The sequence below is a fragment of the Ammodytes marinus genome (assembly GCF_949987685.1).
Source record: "Ammodytes marinus genome assembly, chromosome: 19".
In the NCBI taxonomy this organism is placed as follows: domain Eukaryota; kingdom Metazoa; phylum Chordata; class Actinopteri; order Uranoscopiformes; family Ammodytidae; genus Ammodytes; species Ammodytes marinus.
In genome coordinates this window covers 15,928,227-15,949,661 of record NC_137223.1, presented here as the reverse complement: position 1 = coordinate 15,949,661, position 21,435 = coordinate 15,928,227, and the positions used below count along the sequence as shown (strand labels likewise).

The 21,435-nt window shown below is 43.3% G+C and overlaps 1 protein-coding gene across 4 annotated transcripts in view; it reads right to left on the bottom strand.

The window, feature by feature from the left end:
* The window catches only part of ino80 (INO80 complex ATPase subunit), a 44,655-nt gene that overhangs the window by 16,567 nt on the left and 6,653 nt on the right, over window positions 1-21,435 (bottom strand). For all 4 annotated transcript variants that reach the window (XM_080047352.1, XM_080047353.1, XM_080047355.1 and 1 more), the window contains exons 16-27: window positions 20,870-20,929; window positions 19,671-19,813; window positions 19,013-19,097; window positions 18,618-18,735; window positions 18,294-18,379; window positions 16,615-16,782; window positions 16,092-16,225; window positions 15,655-15,722; window positions 15,338-15,431; window positions 10,675-10,879; window positions 8,022-8,162; window positions 7,053-7,278 (exon numbers count right to left, since the gene is read on the bottom strand). In XM_080047352.1, coding sequence (XP_079903478.1) covers window positions 7,053-7,278; window positions 8,022-8,162; window positions 10,675-10,879; window positions 15,338-15,431; window positions 15,655-15,722; window positions 16,092-16,225; window positions 16,615-16,782; window positions 18,294-18,379; window positions 18,618-18,735; window positions 19,013-19,097; window positions 19,671-19,813; window positions 20,870-20,929 — 1,528 coding nt within the window. The remainder of the gene's footprint in view (window positions 1-7,052; window positions 7,279-8,021; window positions 8,163-10,674; window positions 10,880-15,337; window positions 15,432-15,654; window positions 15,723-16,091; window positions 16,226-16,614; window positions 16,783-18,293; window positions 18,380-18,617; window positions 18,736-19,012; window positions 19,098-19,670; window positions 19,814-20,869; window positions 20,930-21,435) is intronic.

The following is a 21,435-nucleotide window of genomic DNA, read 5'->3' as shown; positions in this document are numbered from 1 at the left end:
AGCCTAAAATTGGCTTTGGCGTCAATAAAGTGGGTGAATTTGAAAAAGTAAAAGGAAGCTAGGGGGAGACATGCAGACAAGAGTATTAGAAAAGAAATAGGGTCCAGACAGTGAGGGACAGACGGGAAGTGAAAGGGGGTCTGTGGTGGCTCCAGCTAAACAGCGGCGGTATTAGCATGTTAGCAGTGGTGGTGTCGTGGTTGGGATGAGACGGGGGCCTCTAAACCGCAGGTGCCAGTCTAACCGGGCCCCGCTGCTCAGTACGGAGCACCAACCACTGTCGACCGATCATGCTGCCAACCACCCAGATGCAAAAACCACAATTTGGCAAAGATGCGAATGCTCATATAAGGCAATATTGCTGCTCAACCCCTGCCACCAATCTGCTTCTGTTTAGCAGATTATATTTAAGCCTCCAGACACCCATGTCATGTTTGAAGATGGGTTAAAAGCCCCAATCTGAGGATTTTCTGCGGCCAAACAGGACTACTAACGTTGGATGTATTTAAACTAATTCTTGAAGGGCATAAACTGTTAATCTGAAAATCCCATGTTAAACCGTGGGATGCTATTATTTCAGTATGAAGAAACATGTCAGTCAGGGCTAATCTTTTTGTTTATGCCTGGATTATGAAGGCGAGAGTTAATAGGAGGGCTGCCCCCGCTCCTTGAGAAGGCCACCTTCTGATATTTGACTACAATGATGATATTCTCATAGATTTTGATATTTGTGGTGGACACAATCTGATGACTTACATGTTTGGAATGCTACCTACAGAGAAATTAGAGAGGATACATTATGGGAGGAAAGCAGGGAAACAGATGTCTGACAGAAATGACGAGGCAGTTCTCAATCCCCACCCCTGTGACTGTCCAAACTCCCCAAAGCCCGGTGCTGTGGCTTATGGAGAGAGGTGGACGAGTTCAAAACATTTTAGTCCTGCATGCAGAAAATCCCTATTCCTAAATATTGCTGCCATTCCCTATAAAGCGAAGCCAAGAAAGTGAATGATTGCGATTTGGGAGAGCTTTGGTGGTCCGTCTCATTCCAACATAACACTTATGGCTTACAGTATAAGCTGCGTGTGGCCGCAGTGAAATGCAGGACCATGGGACATAAATGTAAGCAAACTGGATGCGATAGCATGCGTGTACCGTGGATTATGTAGGGCTTAAGAAGAGTTCAAATGGATATGTCCACACACCTCGCTTGTGTGGCACTCTAAATAATTTGGCCTTAAGGGTTTGTTCAGTTAAAATTCAGTCAAAATGTGTTTACATCGTAAGAGATTTACATATTAATCATATATATGGCTGAACCAAAGGAGCCCCAAAGGGTTCGCCGGTTTGACTCCAGCTCTCATCATCATTCCCTCCTCTTTCCCCACATTTCCTGCCAACTCTCCAGCAAAAAAGAGAAAGATTCTTTAAAAAAAATATAGGGGAAGGTGGGGTGATTTGTGCAACTTTTTACTCAAAGTGATTTTAAAGTGAGGCCTTGACAGTTATGTCTCCAACTCAAATATGTACATATATTTCAGGATGTTGTGCATCCCTGGCAATAAAAACTTTGGATCTGGAATAAACTGTTTAAGAAATATAGCTTTCGGAAAAAAAGTTGTCACAATGACAAAGTCACCATCATCATCTTTCTGGCCATCTGAACTCTCATCAGTGGTGTCAATAAGTGGAATTGAGATGTCACTCTCTCCTGAGCTACTGTAGACTATCACTTTCTTTTGGTGACCAGTGTATACAGCCATGCCACTGGCACAACTCTCAGAAATGTACTTTGCACTAGTTGCTCCGTGCTTGTGGAACCAACTGCCACCTGACAAATGTGATTCCCCCTACATTTCTGCCTTTAAATCAAGGCTCAAAACCCATATGTACACCCTGGTGTTTCCTCCCCATTAACCTCTGCACTACTTACTTACCTCTGCACTACTATCTGTGTTTATGTGGATGTATGGGCTTTACGTCTTTTATTTTGGTTATTGTTATTTTACCTTCATTGTTTACCTACTGAATGCACTATGTACAGCACTTTGGACAGTGCAAACTGTCATAAATGTGCTTTTATAAATACATTTTACTTACTTACTTACTTACTTATAACTCACCCAGGCCCTTGCGCACAAATCACCCCATCCCCAGAATTTTGGATAATAGGCATGATGCAGCAATTTAGGGTTGACATTGTGCTAACTATATAGACTCAAAGTGTAGCATACCAAAGCACTAAAACATGTGTCAAATGTTTTCAAACGTGTCTATAATTGTTCAGACACAATAATCAAAAAACCTTGATCATGGAAATTTTACTTTGAAAGGCAAAACACAGTTTTTTGAGCTTAAATGTGCTTATATCTTATTCCTTGTGTCTCCCTTCTTTACAGGATGAGTCAAATGGATGGCTCTTCTTAAATATGTGGTCACATTTCCAATTTCTTCCACGGTTTTCTAGAAACAAGGGGTTTTGCAACTTCCAAAATGCACAAATCACCCCACCTTCCCCTATATATATTATAATTATTATTTTAAAAAAAGAGAGAAAACATAAAGAAAAGAGCCTCACATGACCTCACACAAAAACCAAACAGCAGGAAATGTGGAAGGACAATTTTCTGTCTGAATACGAAATGAAAATTTGGATTGAACTGCCCCGAAATTGAACACAAAACAACTTTCTAATTGTGCACTGACGAGCACAAGGAGGACTGCGTTAAGAAGACCGCACCCCGAAACACCAGCAAATCCCATGCGGTGTCACACCACTCTGCCGTTGCTATGGATACACATATCAAGCTTCACCACCTGCCCTGCCCCCCACCACCCCTCATAGCACAACCACCCACCTACCCACCCAGCACCTCAATCCAATCCAGTGTAACAGTGTAGTATTCACCCTCCCCACCTCCTGCTGGCAGATTAGGCTACACTTCCCTGTCCCTCCTCTCTCCCCCCTTTCTACCACATCCATAGCACACTCCTCCATCCCTCCCTCTCTCCCTTTCTCTCTCCCTCCCCCTGCTGTCTGTCCCCTGACAGTGTAATCCAATCCCTGTAGGGCCAGAGCCAGGGGCCTGACACGGTCCTGACCCAATTAGAGGCCTGCTGCCAGCTAATTAACCCCGGCCCAGCCCTGGTGCCTGGCGCCTGATACTCCCAAACCAACTACTGCGCTAATTTCATTAATTTGCCGCTACGATCTTCTGTCCTGTTCTGTCTACCCCCCCTTCCCCTGTGGAGCAGCCCTTTTGCCAGGGAGGAAAGCCAGTCAGGGCAGGGGCCAGATGCCATCGAAAAAGAGCGAGATTGCAGAAGGAAGAAAAAAATCGAGAGCTGATGAAAGAAGATGGATGGGTGCGGATATGTGAGAAAGAGAGACAGATGGGGGGCCAGCGAGCGGGGTCGAATCAACGATCGAACCGAGCATCAGCCCCTCACTGTATAATGATACATTACACTGTGCAATCAATAAGTCAATGGGCAACACTTGTTCGCCAGTGCCCGATGATGGAAATATTAGACCGACACTACTTTGCTGCTTCTGCGTGTATTGACAAAAATCGGACTTAAACTTAATTTTCCCGCAGCCACCGCATCCGTACAGGCTAAGAGCCAGATGCCAGCGGGAAGGTTTTTTGGGAAGCCGGGAGGGAGTGAAAGTGAAAACAGACGATAGCAGCTTCTTGTTAGAGGCTTGGTGAAGTTTGACACAAACCACAAAATCTGTCTGCATCCACTGTAGTAACACTGTATCTCCACTCTGGAGGACAGCCAAAATGACAAACATGCATTCCCCACCGCCCACATATACGTCTGCGTGACTGCTTGTGACAGCAAATGAGTAATGGACTGCTTTCCTGTGTGCATGTAGACATATATATGGAACATGTTTGCAGATACATCACTGTCCCCCCCTCAAATAGCTAGAAGAGCCACTTCTCTTGGTTTCTCTAGGAGCTGTTAAGCAAGGGAAAAGACAGACAGTCTGATGAAGAATCTCTCCACACCACAGCAGACCATGATGAACTCTGTCATTAAGATAGATAACGGCTAGCTACCCTTGGCCAGCACTGACTCCAGACACACACACACACACACACACACACACACACAGTCACACAGTCACACACACACACACTCAGTCAGAGGGGCAGCCTGAGCTACATATAACTTTGGTTCCATGTTCTAAGATCTAATCAGAGGAGGTATAATGTGGCTAATGTCTCCCCCTTCAGTCTGCTTTGGGTTTCTTAAGTATCAGTGAATGCACCTTTTTCCTCCTAGTGGAAACATTCAAAGCCATAAATATGGTCGAGGAAATCAAAACCTCCCGGTCCCTTTACACACTTGGCTGGATGTTTTGTTTTGCTGTTTCTCTGCTGGCAAAAAAAAGAAAAGAAAAAAAAAGAAAGAAAGAAAGAGCTGAAGTTGCGCAGACGGTGAGCGGTGCCAGTGTAATGCAGATTGAGTGGGTCAGACGGTGATGTGGTGAGGCTGGCCCGTCTGTGTTGTTTTGTGCCCCGTCTATCAGAGGGCCAGGGAAGCTTCCTGCCATTTTGCTGGAGAGCAGAGTTTCTTTGATGGGACAGGAAGGCAGAACTGCATTTCCCACAGCCTGATGTGGGCCAGACCTGACTGGCTTCTCTCTCTCCCTCTCTCTCTCTCTCATAGTCTGATTGAGACACACATAAGTCAATTCCCAGCTCACGATACAGCTAGAAAAAGAGGCAGAGAGTCTGCGCTATAGTGAGAAAGCCGTCATTTTGTGGTGCGGTTCCTTCTAATTAGCTAAAGCGGTGCGGAGGCCACACAGACGGCGAGGAAGGTTATTTCCGTGTCACGCTGGAATGTTCTGCAAATACTCCCACGGCAAACTGTTGAACATGACACATACCATTTAAGCAAAACATTTGTCTCTATAAAGTGACCCAATTGTTGCTTTGTGTGAGGTTTAAGGAAAGTAAAGAGAGGTGACCGCGGTACGGCAGCAATTAAGCAAACCAGCCTGGAATGTCTCTCTAATTATAGCCAAAACATCTTCTCCTGTCGTTTTCCTGGTAGCTGCATATCTGCTTGGGTTCAGTTCATGGCTCCTTACACCTTGCATTCATCTTCAGCTTTTGCTATGATGGAGCAGTATCACATCATTGGCAATATGAACATACAGTAGGAGTTAGATCATTTATTCTTTCTCTGGATGAAAAACATTTTGCCTCTAGGGGGGAAGTTCTGCCATCACTAAAACATCCATAACAAAATAAATCAAGAGGCCACAGACATTACAGCCTCAATTGTTTTTCCTCCTCTATGTCCTGATTCCTATTAAGCCCTCTGATTAGATTCCTCCGTCGATATCGGTGGGGCAGCCTGTACTCACGCCATGGTGCTCAAAACAAACAGTCATTCAGCTCTGCCATTTGTTCTCAAAAAGGTGTGGGGGCTTGGGAGTGCAGAGGAGAGGGAGGGTGGGAAACTTCAGCTGGGCTACTGTACATATCTGGGCCTTGATGTGGCAACAATGTGTTCAGCCGAGGACGGGTGCCGGAGTGTTGGGTCACTTCCTTCCTACCGAGGCTGAGAAAGAAGTCGGGGACCAGACGGACCGAGAGGCTGTGGCCAGATATACTGATTTCAGATCAGCGCACGGCCCTGTCTGTTAGCCGTTAGCAGGGAAGGGACGGAGGTGAGGCTGGCCTGTGTGTGTGTGTGTGTGTGTGTGTGTGTGAAGAAAAACACAAAACGCTGCAGAGCGTGGGAGAACATGCCGGTCCGTAGTGAGGCACCTCGGGGGCCCTCGTTCGAGAGCCGCACAGTTCCCCGAGTGGACCCGATGGCACACACACACACACACACACACACACACACACACACACACACACACACACACACACACACACACACACACACACACACACACACACACACACACACACACACACACACACACACACACAATCTATTAGTGTTACCTAACTGAGCACTTGAACAATGACCAGTAGCTAAACTTCCTCGCTTTGTCTGCCCCTGTATAACTTCACAAGAGCTTTCAGACTGTTCTCACACAGACACACAAATACTTGTTTTGTTTCTCACTTTTACACACAAACACTCTCACAAGCTCATGTATACACAGATGGGTCGGGGGTGGGGGGGAATAAAGCCTTACAATCCTACAATATGTAATACTGCGTGTGTAGGGCTTAAAGCCTTTTATAATCATGTTTAGAGGTGACAGTCAATCCATTATTTAAAGTAAGTATAGGATTATCAATCAAGTACTAAAAAGGACACACACGGCCATTTTCCGTGCCAGGAACCTCCTGTTAGCACACAACAGAAAAAGAGGGCAGTCATCATAATCTGTGACAAGAGACAGTTTATCACAGGTAGAGGGGCCAAGCAGGTCAGTGAGAAGGGAAGTGTTGTCTGTAGAACTCCAATGGCCTCTCTCACCCTGGCCATCCATCAGCCATATGAACCTTGGCAGCATATCAGCTCCCGCTTGACCCCTTCACTCAAACCAGCCCGAGCTCCTCAGATAAAATTGCTCGTAAGCACACGTACGCAAGCCCCCCTTATTCACACCTTTAAGGGGAATCGCCGGTACGTGTCGGTGCGAGGTGAACTTCTGAGGGAGCTTTTTTATCTCGCCGGTTGTATTGGATTGTGATTGGCTGTCTGACAGGGTTAGACAGGCAGTGACAGAGGAGGGTGGTGTGACCCCGCTCTGCCCCGCTGACCCTGGGGCTGGCCTCTGTGGATTCTCTCACGAGCCCCTATGTCAGTCAAACACTGGATATCGACTGTTTGATATAACTGTCAGTCAAAAACTACTGAAGTTATGAGTTTACAGCACACTTTTTGGTCTTTTTTTTTCTTTTTCGAATGGACTTTTTTCATAGTCTAAGATAATAGTTTTATGGCTATCAATATTTGCTACCCTTTAGCTACGTATAATCATTGTTGTCCAGTGTGAGCTGCAACAAAACTCCAGAGAAAGGCAAATGGACAAAATAACACTCAAAACACAAAGCCCTCACCAGGTATGCGAATGAAGGACCATCCATGTCGTGGGTAGAGGGCCATCACACCCCCGGGGCATTGTGGGTAGAAGCTATTGGCCCTCGTGCGCCAGTCGGAGGCCAGCTGAGGGGAGCCGTAGAGGAAACACTGTTTGAAGATGGCGCCCCCTCCAGCGCGCGTCACCCGCCACTCGTACTCTGCGCTGCGGTCGTCACAATAACGCTCCATGGGCACCGCTGTCACCTAGGAAACAAAAAGAAAAAAGGTGCTGTTTTATTACATTGGAAACAAAAGACAATAGTGTGTGTCCAACTGAAAGAAGGATTGTCTGTTACGCGTAAAACATTAGTTATTCAAAATATTTGCTTTTGTTTGCATGTGGCTATTTCTTTCAATATTTTTAATTAAAATATGGATAAAAAGAAAAATAGATGTAGAGATCTAGAGTACAAAAAGAAGGAATGCCACTGCATTAAGGATAGTTTCAGTGAATCAGCAAGTGGTGTGTGTGTGTGTGTGTGTGCGTGTGTGTGAGTGAGTGTGTAGGATGAGGGCAAGAGGAAGCATAAAAACTGGTGAAGCTGAGCAAGAAGCCCTTTTTTAGAGGCTCTTGTTTGTTTTAAATGCAGCTGGAAGCCGCAGTAGTCACCCCCACACCCCTACCCCACACAGTCACACACACACACACACTTCACAGATAAGAATTGCTCATTGTTGAAAGCCTACAAAGGCAATGTGCACAGCGCTTCCCTCTTCCCTTCCACGACCACCCAACTGTTCTCTGACTGACACAGGCAAGAACACACACACACACTGACTGACACACAGAGGACTTGCAGGTGCATCTTTATTGGGCCACTTGCTGCTCACACGTACGCACGCACACACACATATATAAGTGGAGTCCATTTACAATTTACACACACACACACACACACACACACACACACACACAAACAAACAAACAAACAGACAGACACACATACCCTGGGCGTTGCAGCTAGCAGGAACTTGGGCGGCAGCGTGGGCTGGCAGGGCCTCAGCGAGGTGGTGACAGAGGTTGGACTATGCACCATCACGTCAAAGTGTCCCACCATGCCGGGCCGGAAGGCTGTAAAAACCAAGTCCTGAAACACACACACACAGAAATCTACATTACTATCCGGTTTAATAATGGCTTTAACCTCAAATACAGGGATTATATCTGTGTGGGGAAATGTGTTTCGTGGGTAATAATATTTACAAGCATCACATTCGATGTCACACCTTCCTCTGCTTTGAAATGAGGCAAAGAAAACAATATCTTAAGGTAATACAATACAAAGGTAAGAGATTCTGCAAAACAGATTGAAACCTGCAGAGGTTACCGAATGCGGTGCTCCTCATGTTCTATAAGCTGATCTGAAAATATATACTTAAGTTTCATTGGCTACATGCCTTAGAGATTATGTCAAATTTCAGCTAAATGCCTAAAATGTTACATATGATCGTGCAGCTTATGTGACTTTATCTGCGTATGTCGCAGGATAAACCCAACGCTGGCTTGATCTTGTTTTATATTTTCTGCAAAGAATCTTTGGGCAAGGCACACATTGAACATTCGTTTGGAGCAAAGATGGATTCCAAAGAAAGGATTATGAATAATTCCAAGTATAATGCAGAGGGATATATAGAAAGGTTATGTGTTAATGTGTATGTGTGCTGTGTGATGCCACAAAAAATGGTGGATATACAGTGCCACCTAATGGCAGAGTTAATAAAAATGACGTCCTCTGCAGCCGGTCTCAGGTCATTTCCACTAGCAGATGGCAAGTAAAATCAAATAATAATAATAATAATTTGGATTTGGATTTGAATGTAAAGAGAGTGTAGTCATGTTCTGTGGTTTTAAGATGCCTGATGAATAGATGGCACAGTAAAAAAGACAGGCAGAAGCACATGTAGTGAGACCAACACACACAAATAAATATTAAAGAAAGAGAATGGGGGAGATGGACAGAGCGCCCCGTCTGAAACAGTTCCCCAAAGCTTTTTTGGGTAGTGGGAGCAGCAGGGAAGCTGAAAGCAACACTGACCACACTGTCAGGATCACAGCCAGCGTGGAGATGAGCCAAGCACAGAGAAGGGGTGCAGTGTGACAGCCGCATACGGCTTCAAAGGGGGAAAAAACTAAGAGTTGAAAGAAGTTGCCGTAAACTGTCGGGGGGCGAGTAATTCCTAGAAGCCACTGTGGGAGTCTGGGGGTCGACGTGGTGGTCACACAGTAACACATGCAGTATCGGCTGACTACCGGTGTCAAAATGTCTCTCTCCCGTCTTTCATATTTCAACTCGCTTCTTGGATACTTTTTCCTGCTCTTTCGTTCCTTAAGCCGCTCCAGGGGGGGGAACTTAAGACGCTACGCAGCGGCCTGACTCAGCGCGATGAGGCCGACAGAGGAAGAGGAGGATGGAATTACCCTGGCAGCAATTCTTCGTCCGAGCATTTCCCACACAGTAAAGTTTAGTTTGAACCGTTACAGGATGGCAAGGTGATACATATCTGCCATGGGTAAGTGATACAGTAGGCTGGGTTATAGATTGGATTTTGTGTGTTCTTAATGCTTTTTGTAGCTGAGCAGAATAACTAAAACATTCTTTCAGCAGTGACCTGGCAGAATATCTGCAGGCTGCAGCTGTTATTTGAGGCGGTCTGTATATTTGAACTGGCACCTATACTTTGAACTGCCTCTTCCCAACTAACACTTAGGTTTCCATGTTGCCAACTAAAACAAAAAGAAAAATGGAGGAAAATATGTGCAGTCTCGATGTAACCTTGTGGTTCTCCGCGCCACAATCTAACACATATGAAAGCGTTTGAGCGCAGGGGAGAAGAGCTATCGTCTGCTACATTTTGACCAGATGCCTTAGTTACCTGAACAATTAATAAATAAATAACTAAACATAAACAATTTACAACAAATGTCCAAATCTCACGGTGTCTCCCATGAGCTGCAATTTAACTAATCCAACTCCAACTTCTGTTACGGCTGTCAAGTGTCCTTCAGAAGCATCTTTCCTGTAAGTTATAGCCTCTGAGGTGCAGAATAAACCGTGGTCTGCCAAAATGTTGTCATAGCACACCATAACACAGAAGATAACTCCAATTTAAATAGCTGTTATTGTGCTTCAATAGGCGCCCAAGGCAAAAGTTTGACTTTAATAGCATTAAAAAAAGAAGGGCTTCCATATTAATGGGTGCATACCTCCTCTGGGAGACTGACTGAAAATGTTTCCAAAAATTATCTTGGCATAGATAAGCTTTCAGTCTTCTTTAAATCAAGGACTCTTATATTTTTTTTATATATCTTGTTAGTAAGCACAAACCCTGCGGACACATAGAGGGAGGCAGGACAGTGATACGGGGTCACAGAGCTACAGAGGGATTGGGGTACACACTGGATCCCAGAGGAGAGATAGAAAGCCCTGGGACAGAGAGCAAGGTGTGTGTGGCCAAACACCCAAAAATTCAGCATCATCATCATCAATATCAGCACATGTCTCACCCCTAGAGGTCTGTCACACACCCACATGTACTGTAGATGGCTACTCAAGGGATTTCAGTCTGACTGAGTGCATCTTGATTCGTTATGTTTCCTACCTGCAGGACGGGGCTGGTGTGTGCGTTTGGGATGTTGGTGGGTCTGTTCAGCCACAGAATGAGGTCCCTGTGAGACAGACACGTACTTCTGGGTTGAGGCTCTCCCTCCCCCTGACCCTGTTCTTCTTCTTCTTCTTCGAGGCCAAACAGACGCTGATGGTGGAGCCGATACGCAGCTTTGAGCGACAGAAAAAGGGCTAACCATCTGTGAAGGGAAAGCAGGAGGCAGGCAGGGGAGGGAGAATTAAATGATTTAAATCATAATAATTTTAATAGAAACATTTTATAAAGAATTATGCTATCACCATAACCACAGCATTAACTGGCCATTTGTAAGCAGACCTGCAAACTCATAGGAGGTGAAAAAGGTGACAAACACCCGTCCCTTCTAGGGGGGTCGGGTGTTTTTCGCTGTCCAAACGATTGGCTATTGTTAAATATCATTCACACAACCAGAGTTCTCCACTATTGCCTCCAATGTCCAGCTGGGTGAAAATAATAGCCAGCTGAGATACTGACCCTCCTAGGGGGGCCCGGGGGTATGCCCCCCCGGGAGATTTTTTTTAAACTTTTTAAAGTGAAATGCATGAATCTGGTGCACTTTGAGAGGGAAATTAAGAGGCTAAATCTGAGGAATTTTGTGTGAACAAATAATTTGGAGACACTGGGTCGGATGAATTAGAAGCTTCTTGGATTTTCCATTACAATGTTCATTTAAAATAAAATATTATGCAGGGTCCTCTGGGTTGGGCTTGGTGCTCTTTTTCTTTTATGGGACATATTTCTCTGTAATATATTGAATACATTTAAATGCAGTGAGAGGAATGAAGCAGAAGAACTCTGTTGTCCAGCTATCTTTTTTTCCACAGACGAGGCTGAAATAGGTTATAGGGGAAGGTGGGGTGATTTGTGCATTTTGGAAGTTGCAAAACCCATTGTTTCTAGAAAACCGTGGAAGAAATTGGAAATGTGACCACATATTTAAGAAGAGCCATCCATTTGACTCATCCTGTAAAGAAGGGAGACACAAGGAATAAGATATAAGCACATTTAAGCTCAAAAAACTGTGTTTTGCCTTTCAAAGTAAAATTTCCATGATCAAGGTTTTTTGATTATTGTGTCTGAACAATTATAGACACGTTTGAAAACATTTGACACATGTTTTAGTGCTTTGGTATGCTACACTTTGAGTCTATATAATTAGCACAATGTCAACCCTAAATTGCTGCATCATGCCTATTATCCAAAATTCTGGGGATGGGGTGATTTGTGCGCAAGGGCCTGGGTGAGTTATAAGTAAGTAAGTAAGTAAAATGTATTTATAAAAGCACATTTATGACAGTTTGCACTGTCCAAAGTGCTGTACATAGTGCATTCAGTAGGTAAACAATGAAGGTAAAATAACAATAACCAAAATAAAAGACGTAAAGCCCATACATCCACATAAACACAGATAGTAGTGCAGAGGTAAGTAAGTAGTGCAGAGGTTAATGGGGAGGAAACACCAGGGTGTACATATGGGTTTTGAGCCTTGATTTAAAGGCAGAAATGTAGGGGGAATCACATTTGTCAGGTGGCAGTTGGTTCCACAAGCACGGAGCAACTAGTGCAAAGTACATTTCTGAGAGTTGTGCCAGTGGCATGGCTGTATACGCTGGTCACCAAAAGAAAGTGATTGTCTACAGTAGCTCAGAAGAGAGTGACATCTCAATTCCACTTAACGACACCACTGATGAGAGTTCAGATGGCCAGAAAGATGATGATGGTGACTTTGATTTGTGCGACAAGACAACTTTTTTTCTGAAAGCTATATTTCTTAAACAGTTTATTCCAGATCCAAAGTTTTTATTGCCAGGGATGCACAACATCCTGAAATATATGTACATATTTGAGTTGGAGACATAACTGTCAAGGCCTCACTTTAAAATCACTTTGAGTAAAAAGTTGCACAAATCACCCCACCTTCCCCTACAGTGCATGGGCATCTGAGCCCCATTTCCAAATGTTTTTAAATAAACTCAATACACACTGGACGTGAACGTGACGTGATCAGTTAAACTTGGATTACCTCCCAGATGAACTGATTAAATTATTGGGCTATTAACTAGGCTATCTAGATCAAAACATTGTATTCATTTTTTTGTATGATATAATAATATGATGTTAATATCAAACACACAAACTAAAAAATAAAAATAAAAATAAATTGGGGGGGGGGGGGGGGCCTGTCGGTCGGCTCTGATTGTGAGCGCACTGCAGACACTTCATTTCTGCAATGTGCGCTCATTAAACTGTCAGCTTCCAGTGTTTCCCCCAGCGCTTTATAGCTAAGGCGGCCGCCTTAGCAACGCCAGCCCCCCGCCTTGACTACCACCCACCCCCCCAAAAAAAAAAAAAAAAAAAAAATATTTAATTATTTTTATTTTTTTATTTTTTTAGTGCTGCACAATTAATGTACTAGCAAGCGCGATGTGTACTTATACATGGTCATAACTGCGCGAAAGGTAAAAAGCATCTGTCTCAAAGCGTTTCTCTATCAGCTGCTCTGTGTCCGCGGCTTTGACTACGGCATGCACGCGGGAGAGTTAAACGAGCAGAAGCAAACCGACATTTAACTGGTGGCGATAATAAACGCGGTGCAGTTCTATGGGGATATTTAGCTGAACAGAAAGAAGTGCTCTGCAAAGCTAGAACAGTTTAAGACTCCACATCACCGTGGCAACACAACCTATCAGCTCAGACAGCACAGAGAAAAGTTTGATGAATGCATGAGAGTGATGGCCCAGCCAAGTTTCAGTAAGTGTTTACAGAAGTGCCACACTGTTACTGTCTTTGACCTTTGGAGAAATGTATTTAGTCATTTTAAGGGGAAAACACATTGTATTTATTATTTCAACTATTGAGTTATTTTTCAAACAGCATGCTAGTGTAGGCCAAGAAGATTTATTTTCTGAATTTTCAATGCTGCTTTATTTTTATGTTTTAAATTTGGAAATACATGTTAGAAAACGACCAATAAACTCTGTATTTAAAAAGAAATCAAGCAAGTAGGCTAAAAACAACCATTAATGAATTATAGGCTATCGCATCACAATAGGCCTATTGTCCACAATAATCGCACAACAGCCCCCCATCCAAAAAGGAATTTTAAAGTTGAATTTTCACTTTTATGTGCATACATGTTGAGTGTATGGTCCATTATTTGTATTTAGTGTGTCTGAATAGTATTGCACCAAAACAGTAGAAGTTTTCTTTAATTGTGCTTTGTACTGCATGTTTGCACATCATTTGTACCTGCACATAGCAAACAAAATTGCACAACTGTAAGGTCAGTGTCTGTTGTATTCAAATTAACAGTTTATTTCTTTACTGCGCATTGGCATCTTTGAGCAAAATGCCCCCCAAATTTTCGCCGCGGCGCTTTGCGCCGCGCCTCCAATGACCCAGGGCAGTGACCACCTTGACTAAGCCATTTTCTGGGGGAAACACTGGCTTCACTTAAGAGTCCTGTGTGGGTCAACAGTGAAGTGCAAACTATGCAGCATAAAGTTATAACATTCGTCTACGACCGTGATGTTAAATCACCTTCACACAAAGTCTCCGCCCCAGCAAAGCAGCGAGTCGATCGCTGTGACGGTGAAAATCACCGGGACCCGGGAGACCCAGTGAGCGAGTGAGACGGGAACGGCTTCCGCGATCTTTTTCTATGTCTCGAGTCTAACATAGAGCCATGTCGGCAAACTGACAGCGCGACTAAATAAAGGGACTGTACAGTGAGCTGCGTCCCTCCGTTAGTTTCTGTTTCAGTAGGCTGTTACATTAACCTCTGAAGCATTGACAGTGTTTAATCAAAGCCTCTATTTTTGTATTATCAAAAGGGCTTTGATTGAGACTTTTAGCCAATTCTAAAGTCTGAACACACAGCGAACGCTGATTGGACAATACTCATGACGTCTACCAAAGATGTTTTATTGCCAAGATAACGATATTCCCTTGTCTCACACTACGGTAACTCGCCCACACAGTCCAGTCTGGGAAGCGCTGGCTGACTTCTCTGGCAGCTGCCGCTACCCCCCCCTCCCCTCCCAAAAACAAAAACTCTTCGGATCTATACGATTCACGTGGGTCATATATTTTGATTCTAAACGGCGATTTTCGCCGAAAAGCGACGAGTTTGCAGGTATGGTAAGGGGGGAGGTCAGCGATTCTGGAGAATGCTGGTTGTCGTTATCACTTTTTGTCGAAATCAAGTGAATATCTCTGTTGCCTGTACGTATTATGTGTGCATTGAAAAAAGAAATTCGGTATTAATAAACAGCATGGTCTCGTCTTGTTTACGTACCCGTTTACAGAGCCTGGGCTGTGTATAAACACTGGATCTTTTTTTCAGCGCACACAGAGTACGGTAGCAGGTAGCGGAGATTTCCACTGATTTTGACAACAAACATTCTCAAGAATCCACCTTGAAGTATTTCACTTCAAATCTCTACAGGGACGACATGATTGCAGAGTCGACTGCAGCATAGCACCTACAGAGTTGTTGGACATTTGGTGTCTTGCTAAGAGAGCTAAGACAGGGTATCTTTCTTTTAACTCACTATCCCACCTTAGCTCAATTATTGCGTACAAACACAAAGAGAGTAACAGCTCTGAAGATGCCCACCTGGCCAAGGTGCCTTGCAGCATGAGATTGGACATCTCAGCCGGTGACACGTCGATGAAGCGCAGGAAGGAGAAACAGCTTCCTTTGTCATCACCTGGAACAGTAGAAACAAAATAGAGAATGAAAAATGTGAAACTAAACAGCAAAAAATTTAAAAATTATAAATAGAAAATAATAGGGACCAGTTAGAGAGGAACTTGGGTGAAAGCTTTGAGGGTTTGAATGTCAGATAAAAGAGATCATCAAAACAAACGTGTGGTTTTATCAAGAGCCTTGTGTGTACTGCGCCTCAATTCAATGCTTCATATGTTGCTCACCTTTTCTGTGAAATAGAGACTGCTGGATGTGATTTGGAGAGAAGGGAGAGAACAGCACTTGAAGTAATCTGAGGAGGAGGAGGAGGAGGTAGAGACAGACAGGGTTACAAGCACAGAATATGAGAAAAATGCCAAAGGATTTGGGATGGCAAAAGCTCAGAGCGACTCATATTTATTCTGTTAATAGCTGTAATTGAGATAATAGCCTTGAGCTGCTCCCAACATCAGCAAATATCCCCCCAAGAACGAAAAAGATGGCTGTATTTGACAGGGTTTTACGCTGTCATTTTGAAATGTAAACCTAAACCCTAGTCGAGGCAATGCTCTTCGAAAAATTCAGAAAATCATGTTTGTACTGGATTTTGGGACGTACTTAAGTTAAAATGTGTCTGTGAGTGTGTAGATAGATAGTGTGTCGGCACAGAAGAGGAGCTTACTTGTTTTTGGCCTGGTTGTGAGCGTGCACGAGGCCGTGGCGGTAGAGGAACTTGGACATGATGTAGGGCTTGAGGGACATGTGGAATGGAGAGCGTGTCTCCTGGCGCTCAAACAGATCAGGATGGTTGCACACCTACACACAAACATACGCAGACGGTTTATTTAGACAAACTGGTCAAAAGAGTAGCTTACACATATGCTTGTGCTTGCTCTAATGCTGCAAGTTCATTGTTTCATTTTACATCTTGAATTTTTTGTTCCCACTAATTATAATAAATGCAGTGCCTTTATTACTATTAGAACACTAACATTCCTCTGGAAATTGACTGTGGGGAAAAAGAATTCCCAGACAGTTTTGATTAAATGAAATAGTAGATCATTTGGAAAAATAACAAGTGATCAATCATCATGACTGCTGCATCTGACAACAATAATCAAACGCAAAAAAAAAAAAAAAAAATTATTATACACTGGAAAGTGAAAAAAGGGAAAAGAATATAAAGCCACGCTCGCAGCTCGTACCTTCCTGAACTGCATGACCAGGTTCATGAGGGAGGAGGTGGTGTTGTGAGACTGCTGCGACGTGCCCATGGACGACTGCAGCAGGTCCTCGATGGAAATCTTGTTCCTCAGAGCCTGGTAGAGCAACCTCTGGCGAGACGTCAGCTGGCAGTAGGTCAGGATCTCTATCTGCAAAAGGAGAGAGGAGGACAGATGGGTTTAAAACATGAAGAGTCCCGAATAGAGGGGCTATTGCCTGTGCACTAGCCCCTCTATTCTTACTACCATCGTGTTAATCTCTACATTCTTTGAAATATTTAAACCAGGTCCTGCGTTGTGTAAAGTTTTGAATGTTGATATGTTTTTGTTTTGATTTTCTTTTTTTCTCATCTCATGTGGATGTCTTCAATGTTGTTGTGTTACTGTTAATGTTCTGTTGTTATTGTGACTGTTGGGTGGACCTCTTATTGGGATCTCTTATTTGCTGGGGCCAAATCTTAGTTTCTCGAGTGTATGAGAGCTTATTGAAAAGATCCTTCATGTGCTATTTCAGATCCCTATTCATTTTAGATTGCCCTTCTTCAAAACTGAGTATCATAAGAAGGTTTTTATTAGGCCAATGACCCAGTAAATCTTCTTTATGGTTTATTGAGTTTGTTTTGTGAAGTTGAAGGCTCATAGATTGATGACTAAATGACTGTGGAAGGTTGTGTAATATGACAACAGTGAATGGAAATGTTCTGCATTGGACTGGGTCAGTAAAAAGATTGATTTACAAAGAAAAAGTTGGCTGCTTTTTTTGGCTACAGAAGAGACAAATGAATCAGCATGACTGCCCTGTTACGCCTCTAGTAGAAGAACACACACAGTATTTTCCCATGGGCTTAACAGAAAAAGAATGTACGGGTGCAGAGTAGACTTCATGCCCAGCTTGACACACATTCTTTTAAAACACACATGAAAATCTTTTTTTTTTCTGCAGTCACGCTCAGACGAAAGCTGTGAATCTGATCAACAAACCACAAAACCCAACGGTTAACCGCGAGTTGGCTTCTCTAGTTACTTTGGTTGGCTTTGGTAGGCAGACAAAACAAGAGAAACAAAAGAAAAGGGAAGTGCAGTGCAGGCAGGACTGTGTGTGGGTGCTAGGGAGAGTGAAAAAGACAGATGTGGGATGGAGACTCCCACGGCGTGTGCAAGTGTGTGTGTGTGTGTGTGTGTGTGTGTGTGTGTGTGTGTGTGTGGCGTGTGTGCGTGCGTGACCCTGTGTCCAGCATCTGTCAAGATGATCTGCCAGCACAAGCATCGCTCAGAAGCTTATTACAACACTTTCTGTGTCAATGAGGTGTGTGGAGGAAGAGTGCTGTATTAAACAGGAAAGCAAAGAAAAAGTGCTTCTGGTATCAAAATATAATACTATATTGTCTAATTTGAATACATGAATGAATACATTCGATTTTCTTTTTTTTATTAATGTTGTTTTCTGGTCTACTTTGACCATAATACAATGGAGAGAATTGGTATATTTCAAAATGAGAATTTGGGGATCTAAATACAGTATAAACCTGTTTCATCATCATTCATCATTCAGTCATTTGAAAACTGAGGATCAATGTCCATTTGATCAAATTCAGTGCGCAGCTCCGAACAAGAAGTGTGGTTCAGCAAACACACACACAGAAGAAAGTTCCCTCCCGTACCTTGTCTGACAGCTCGTTTTCCACGTCCTTCTTGATTCGGCGCAGCATGAAAGGCTTGAGGATCATGTGCAGTCTGGAAAGTTGGTCTGAAACACAAACATCAAACGACCCACTTTTAGCCACAGAACATATCGCATGCAACAGCGAGCAGAAATACAAGTTTAGCGCTGGCAAACTAGTGAGCTAATTTCCGTACAAATGAGCTTCAAAAAATATCATGCGCTGTCAGCTGGAAAGCAGAAAAAAAAGAGGAAAAAAAAGTGAACAAGCAATTCAGGGGAACTATTTTTTTGTTTTGTTCCCAGGCCCAAGAGTTGCACTCACTTTCGTCGATGGTGGACTTGTTTTCAGCGTGGCTCTCTATGTCCTTGGAGAACCACTCGTTAAACTCGTCATGGGAATCAAACAACGTAGGCATGATGAAGTGCAGCAGGGCCCATAGCTGAGAGACAGTAATAACACACACGTCAGCGGCTCTGTCTCACTCACATGACCCTCCCCCCCACACACACACACATGCACAAATACACATACAGGCCAACTCTCACACACACACACACACACACACACACACACACACACACACACACACACACACACACACACACACACACACACACACACACACACACACACACACACACACACACACACACACACACACACACACACACACACACACACACACACACACACACACACACACACACACACTTCACCTCAGCCATAGTGTTCTGGATGGGCGTCCCGGTGAGCAGCAGTCTGTTTCGGCACTGGAACTGAAGGAGGATTTTCCACCGAACACTAAAAATCACAGAGGGGGGAAACAGTGAACGCCCGTTGATTCTAATGCACAACACACTACATGAGTTTATCATCAGTTAATACTTGACTGTACTGCAATAGTACCAATTTCTAAAACTGTGGACAGCCGATGGCATATAAGTGTATGTTTCTTGTTTTTAATGTGGAAACTTTTTAAAAACTATTTTCTGACTAGTTTGGTTAGTTTTGGCCAGCGTTCAATAGCAGCTGCAAAGCCAATTAAGGAAACTCTTCTGGATGGTGTGTTTACCTGCTGATAATAATGGATGAATTTGGGATATAATGACTATCAATAAAACTATGTAAACTCTTAAGGGAAAATGTATATTAAATGTATAAATGCAAATTAGACTCCATTGTGAGTGAGGGGGTTGAAACGTGCACAAACACTAGTAGGGTAATCGAAACTCTCTGAAAACGTGTCAACATACCGTAATCAAGAGTAATAAATCAAGCATTGGGTATCAACACGTTTTAACACACAGGAAGCCTGCAAAGTGCTCGGGAACACATGATTACATAACGGCTCAGGCAGCCATGTTAATGTTGTACCTGGTGCTGCTTTTCAGTGCCTGGGCCTCGTCCAGAACCATGTACTGCCATTTGACTCTCTGGAAATACTTGACGTCCTGGACCACCAGCTGGTAGCTCGTGATCACCACGTGGAACGGTGCATTTTGCGTGTAAAGGGTTTTCTATTCAAACATATGCAAACACAGGCAGAGAAAGAGGGAATGGAGTTAACTCATTGATGACTATGGCAATCTAGGATGCCTGAGGGTTTTCTGAAAAAATAGTATGAATTGTAAAATCTACCAAAACCTTCATATCTAAGCCTGTGTAGCACATAGAAACATGAAATAAAATACATTTAAAAGTTAAGGTTCACAGGTTTTATTTAAACATGCTCCCTTAGCGCTTACAAACCAACACATTTTACTAAAAATCGTCAAAATTAGATGGGGGAGAAAAAAAAATAATAATAATATAAAATATTTAAAAATAATGTGCTAAACGAGGTTATAATCCTGCTTCCTTTTAGCATGGATAGTAGTGACTGAGTGTGCAGTAGAGGGATAAAGATAGACAGATATAGGAAGGAGAAGATAGCTTTATTTTATTATTTAGTTCAGTTATCACTGGCACCATAAATCCGATTTCCCAGTACAACTGGAACGCAGACTTGACTCCTGCTGTCGGGAGCCGATCAGCTGGTCCAAACGACTGTATACCACGGAGATGAAAACGAAACTGAAACTTAACTATCGCCTGGCTGGGCTGAATTTGAGTTGGAGCAGCAAAATATAGCCTAAATTCATAAATATTGTTAATAAATAGATGCAATGTGTTGTGTGATTTTCGTCAGTAGCCTGTAGTAGACCTTGATTCTGCGCTCCGAACGCCACTAACTGTTCTGTAATACACTATCGCCGACACAGTTGGCGTATTTTTATTATTATTATTTATTTATTAATTTTTTGATTGCCGTGATTTTCGGCAAACCACACATTTTTTGGGTGGTCACGTGGTCTTAAAAAATCAACAAAACCCACCTCATGTGTATTTGAACCAATGACGGTGCATTCTATGTTGCGCACGCCATGAAAATTAGATAAAGTAACAATGCTGCGCGACGCAGCATCAGGCAGGAGATACAATGTGGCATCGCGTAGCAGCCGTCATCAATGGGTTAATAACCAAACGATACAATGAAACTGTTGTGCTGTTCATAATCATCATGTCCTCCTTACCTGGCTCCAAAATTTCCGGATCACTTTGCGATCGTGAGGATTCCCCCAGTATGGCAACACCTGGCAGACAAATCACCAAAGTTAAATGTATGTATTTATGGAAAACAGTTAGATGTTTCTGAATCCATTCTAAATTTTTCCCCAGGAAAAAAAAACTGCTTACATTTACAGTGAGCAATGCAACAAAAACAGAGCTGAGGTGATGTTCCCAGAGGAAGCATTTAGGCCTAGCATCATGCATGAATCACTGCTTCGTTGTTGAGTTGTCGAAGCGAAAGGCAATGTGAAAAGATTCACACATCATTGCATCACTCAACGCACGCTGCCAGTCCATTGTTTGCATTCAGTCTTGCTGTGAGTGTTCAGGAAGCTTATCTAAGAATTGTGCAATGGGGTCTTTTCACACATCATTAGCAAAACTGACTGGAATTGATTTATCTGCAACGCGGGCACAGTTGAGTGCTGATCACCACAAAGAGTCATGCATTTCATACAGTGTGTGTGTGTGTGTGCGCGCACATAGGCATAACCGACATATTGATGTGTTTTTTTAAGAATTCACACAG